At 45.7% G+C, this 5,328-nt stretch overlaps 1 protein-coding gene across 3 annotated transcripts in view; it reads left to right on the top strand.

Annotated features, from left to right (window-relative positions):
• The window catches only part of MYO18B (myosin XVIIIB), a 285,741-nt gene that overhangs the window by 157,680 nt on the left and 122,733 nt on the right, over positions 1 to 5,328 (top strand). For all 3 annotated transcript variants that reach the window (XM_017498142.2, XM_017498140.2, XM_017498145.2), the window contains 2 exons: positions 765 to 888; positions 1,762 to 1,962. In XM_017498142.2, the coding sequence (XP_017353631.1) occupies positions 765 to 888; positions 1,762 to 1,962 (325 nt within the window). The remainder of the gene's footprint in view (positions 1 to 764; positions 889 to 1,761; positions 1,963 to 5,328) is intronic.

The following is a 5,328-nucleotide window of genomic DNA, read 5'->3' as shown; positions in this document are numbered from 1 at the left end:
AGAAAAGGTCTCGCTCTGTCTCTTGGACTGGAGTGCAGTGGCACAATCATGACTCATTGCAGCCTTGACCTCCTGGGCTCAAGCGATCCTCCCACCTCAGCCTCTGGAGTACCCAGGATTACAAGTGCATGCCAATTTGGCCAAGTGCAGCTAATTTAAAAAAATTTTTAATAGAGACGGGGTCTCACTTTGTTGACCAGGCTGGTCCTTAACTCCTGGTCTCAAGTGATTGATCTTCCTACCTCGGCCTCTCAAAGTGTCGAGATTAGAGGCATGAACCACCATGCCTGGCTGCCTTTAAAATCTAACTTTATTCTATATCTATATATAGCTTTATTCTATTTTTATTTTTGTCCATATATTTTCATTATATTTTAGGGTTAGCATTTAGATTAGCGTTTTAGTAGGGAGCTGATGGGGGCAGCAGAAGCCTCAGTCTAATGGTGGAAGTTCAGGCGGAATGACTACGGTGAGGGAGAAGTTTAGAATATTAAGTATCGAGTATTTTTGTGACGACTCCATCTAAACCCTAAAAATTGCTCTGTGGTTTTCCAGATTCCCACCCTACGTCCACAGCCTTATGTAAAAGCATTGAAGAAAACTTCCAACTTTTCATCCTTCCACTCTCTCTTTCTTCCTTTTGTTCTCCTTCTCATGGTTCTTGGGAAACTAGCAGCCTCTCTGCAGCCCCTCCCTGCCCCGGCCTCAATCACTCACCTACCCACCTGCCTACAGGACCCTGACACGTGTTGTGCTTTGGACAGGTTTGACCTGCAGCTGGCCCAGGCCCTAGGCGAGTCTGTGTTTGAGAAGGGTCTCCGTGAGAAAGTGACCCAGGAGAACACCAGTGTCCGGTGGGAGCTAGGCCAGCTGCAGCAGCAGTTGAAGGTAAGAAATGGGGTGGGAGGCACAGAGCTATCTTGGCTCTTGGTGGCTGAATCTCAGGAAACTCCGCCATGCACCTGCTGCAATGGTGATGGAGAAAAAACTTCACAACAGTATCCTGGTCCGTCAAGCAGCTGGGTCCCAGTGTGTCTTAATAAGATAGCAAGCAGGGGCTGGCAAATTGATAATCAGACTTTGTTTGATCAAGCTTGATGTCTTGATCTTGCTCCAGTTACCTGCACAGGCTCCGAGGTGCCTACCTGGGAGGTATGACAGGCTCAGCAGAGAATGAGTTAGCTCTAACCTTGTCCAGGAGCGATGTCACTAAAATACAACACAGGCGCCTCACTCAGCTGCTCCTCATCCTTCTGTGGCTCCCTACTACTCCCAGGAGAACCTTGAAGCGCTTTAGCCTGGCATTCAGCTCCTTCATGATCTAGCCCAAAGTTATTTGATCCTGGAGCTGCCTTTCTCACCTGGAAGAGTCATTTCTGAGCACTTTGCCTCCCTGCTCCAACATCTCAATCCCAGCCTCAGAAGGCACACAGGAAGCTTTAGCTATGTGCCTCCACTTCCCTTACAAATGGGGTCAACCCTTCCTGTAGGTGCTCTGAGATTCATCTCTAGGGACAATCTGCTCCAATCCCACCTCCAACCCCCAACTCCATGCCTGTGTGAGCTCTACAGAGAGCAGCCCTTGCTGGTATCCCACAGGGGGTGCTGTGAGGGGCCTTGCGGTCCAGGTGGAGATGGCAGGCATTGGAAAGTGGAAAGCCTCACTCTAGCCCCAGCAGGTGTAGAGGTATCCCGGGGAGCGGGGGGAGGAGGGATGCATACTCCTGTGAGTCCCAATCTCTGTCCTCTTTGTCTCTGCAGCAAAAGGAGCAGGAAACCTTGCAGCTGAAGCAGGAGGTGGAGATGCTACAGGACCATAAACGGGAGCTGCTGGGATCACCATCTCTGGGGGAAAATTGCGTTGCTAGCTTGAAGGAGAGACTCTGGAAGTTGGAATCCAGTGCCATTGAGCAGCAGAAAATCCAGAGTCAGCAGGAAAGCACCATAAAGCAGCTGGAGCAGGTGGGAAAGCCCTGTCCTGGGCAACACCCTGTCCCATGTCTCCAAGGCAGAGTGGTGATGTTATTAAAATACAACATGGGTGCCTCACGTGGCCGCTCTTCATCCTTCAATACTCCCTGTTATCCCAGGGAACCTTTTTAAGCTCCTAAGTCTGACATTCAGACCCTTCCTGATCCAGGTCCCTCCTGCAAGGTTCAATGTCACCTCCTCAGGGAAGCCTGCCTTAATCACCTTGCAAATAGCTCCCACTGTGTTGCACTCATTTTCCATCTCCTTAGCTGGGTTGCTTTCCTTTGTGGTACCTGCCATCCTATTGGATAGTATTGTTTAGAAGTTTGCTTTATGCCTTTCTCTCTCATTAGCATATAAGCTGCATGACATCAGATTGCTTCTGTTTCTCTTGCTTCTTAGTGTAATCTAAGAGCATAGAATGAGGCCAGGTAAATAGCTGATGCTCAATAAACAGCTGTTGACCAAATATCTAATCCACTGAGTACTGTCTGTGGACTAAACTCAGCCCTAAGCTCTCCCCATGCATCTTTTCATGAATCTCCACGAGAACCTTATGTAGGGAGATCTTAGTATTATCCTCACTTTACAGATGTGGAAGTTGAGACTCAGAGACATTGGAACCTGTGGCATCTGACCCCACACTGCCTTGATTGTCTGCTATGTGCTAGGCATTGTGTGCAGCTTTGAGGCAGACTGAAGTGCTACTCTTTGGGAAAAATACAATAACCAAGGGAATAAGACAAAGATACTAAATGCTCTTGGGCCAACACCCTCTGCAAAGTACCAGATGAATATTTTATTTGTCTGCTTGATTATTTATATGCATATTTACCTCATTCTATAAATAATTTGAAGCAGCTTACAAGATATATGTATAACAGAATACAAAAATTATAAATAAAACAATCCAAACCAGAAAAGTACAAATTAAAATATACACAAAGGGGGTGAGTGGGGGCAGCAAATTAATATGCAGATGAAGCAAAACATATGGTCTTACGTACATAACAGTTGTAGCTCTAAAATTCCTGGTGGCCAGAGAGAAAAAGGAAAAGTGACTTACATGCTTCTTATGATCCCTGAGATTTAAAAAAAAAATTCTAGGGGAAGGATGGCTTTTTCTGATGCTTGCCTCGAAATGAATTTCTCATGTGGGATTTTGTAAAAGGCACTTATTTTTAAGTGTGTGTGTTTTCTTTAAATGCTGGGGCCATCCATATGCAAGAAAATCTGACCAAGTGGCATACATTTGTAAAGCAGATGAACTCTGAGCAGCTCTGTTGAACTGAAGAGGGGATGGGTGGGAGAGGGGTTGTGGGAGCCAGGGATCAGCTCTTGCTTCTTGTCAATTGCTGCTCCACCAAGATGGAGCCTAGTGAGTATCAAAACATGTGGGTGGTACATGTGGAGGAACAGGGTCCAAAAAGTCTTGGATGCTCATTAAGGAGCAATAAAGGAGACAAGCCCTTTACTCAGTCAGCCTGTATGTATTAAGTACTTCCTCTGCAGCACGCACTCTGCGGTTGCTTTGGGTGCAATTTCAAATAAGACAGACACAGTCTGTGCCCTCCCAAAGTTTACAGTCATGCTTAGTGTTAGGGGAATGTTAAACTTGAAGATCCGGTCATGGAAGCGGGGTTTGGGGGAGAGATCAGGGAAAACTTCCTGGAAGAAGTGACGTTTACTGAAGTGGAAAGCTGGAAGGTGATTCAGAGTTGGATAAATGAGAGTTCCAGGCAGTGGGAACAGCCTATGCAAAAGTCTGGAGACAGGATAGTCACGGGATATTCAAAGAGCTGTAATACTTGGTCTTTGAGACAGCTTGTTACCTTATTTATGACCCTGTTTTCTCCAGACGTCAGTTTCCTCATCTGTACAATGAAATATGGAGCCTTATTGCTTCCTTAGCTTCCTGCCAACCACAGCTATGAATCAGTGAAGGTTGGTGAAGAAGGTGGAATATCTGTGTAGGTCTTTAAAGGGCATGGATGACGGTGCAGTGCCATATAGTCACCCACTATTCCTTGTGTTCCTTAAATGAGCAGGATCTTCACAAAGCCAAGAATAAAACAAGCCCTTTTGAAAACTGTGTTAACTCTTTGAGAGACCAGTGGTGGACCACTTGGTGCTTGGAAGCAGAAATGTGCTACCATGACCTCAGGGACCCAAAACTTAATTCAGCTTCCCGAATTTCCATGCTCAGTTCACCCAGGAGGTGAGGCTGACTCAACACTTTCATCACTTCACGCATAACCTCAAGCTGCATTGTGCCCTTGTAGACATCCAGTAGATATTTATTGATTATAATACAGCACTTTTTCCAGGGAATTTTATGTTAACTCATATAAGTTTGACATAAATGGTATTGCAGATGTCAAGAATGTCCAAGAGGCTAGAAAAAATGAAAAAGAAATATTATATTTACTTGCTCAGGCTCCTTGGTTTTGGATTATCTTCCCATAACCCTTGTCATTTTAAAGGGATAAAAGGCAAGAAGTTGACATTTAAAGTGAGCCTACTTTATGCCAGGAACTGTAGCAGGGCTTCTGACATACACTACCCGTTTTGCTCCTCACCATGGCATAGCAAGGAATGTTATTGACATTTTAAAAGACCCAGATTGTTTTTTCTGAACTTAATTTCCATGTTGGGGACAGCACTTGTGAAGTTCAAGAAGCTTGGTGAGGCCCGGCACGGTGGCTCACGCCTGTAGTCCCAACACTTTGGGAGGCTGAGGCAGGTGGATCAGAAGGTCAGGAGATCGAGACCATCCCGGTCAACATGGTGACACTCCGTCTCTACTAAACAAACAAACAACAAAAAACAACTAGCTGGGCGTGGTGGTGGTGGCACATGCCTGTAGTCCCAGCTACTCAGGAGGCTGATGCAGGAGAATCACTTGAATCTGGGAAGCAGAGGTTGCAGTGAGCCGAGATCATGTCCAGCCTGATGAGTCTGTCAAAAAACAAACAAGCAAACAAAAAACCAAAAAAACCCAAAGGCTTGGTGAGAGGTGTTGTAGAGTAAATCATCAGAAAGTTACCATTTCTAAAATGTAACCCATTGTATTAGTCTGTTTTCATACTGCTGTAAAGAACTCCTTGAGACTGAGTAATTCATGAAAAAAAGAGGTTTAATTGACACAGTTCTGCATGGCTGGGGAGGCCTCAGGAAACTTAACAATCCTGATGGAAGGGGCAGCCAGCAAGTCTTACATGGCTGCAGGCTAGAGATAGCATGTGAAGCAGGAGCTGTCAAACACTTATAAAACCATCAGATCTTGTGAGAACTCATTCACTGTCATGAGAACAGTACAAGGGAAACCATGCCCACCCACTCCACCCATCACACCCC

The sequence above is a fragment of the Cebus imitator genome, unplaced genomic scaffold, assembly GCF_001604975.1.
Source record: "Cebus imitator isolate Cc_AM_T3 unplaced genomic scaffold, Cebus_imitator-1.0 Scaffold237, whole genome shotgun sequence".
NCBI classification, from domain to species: domain Eukaryota; kingdom Metazoa; phylum Chordata; class Mammalia; order Primates; family Cebidae; genus Cebus; species Cebus imitator.
This window is presented reverse-complemented; position numbering and strand designations above follow the sequence as displayed.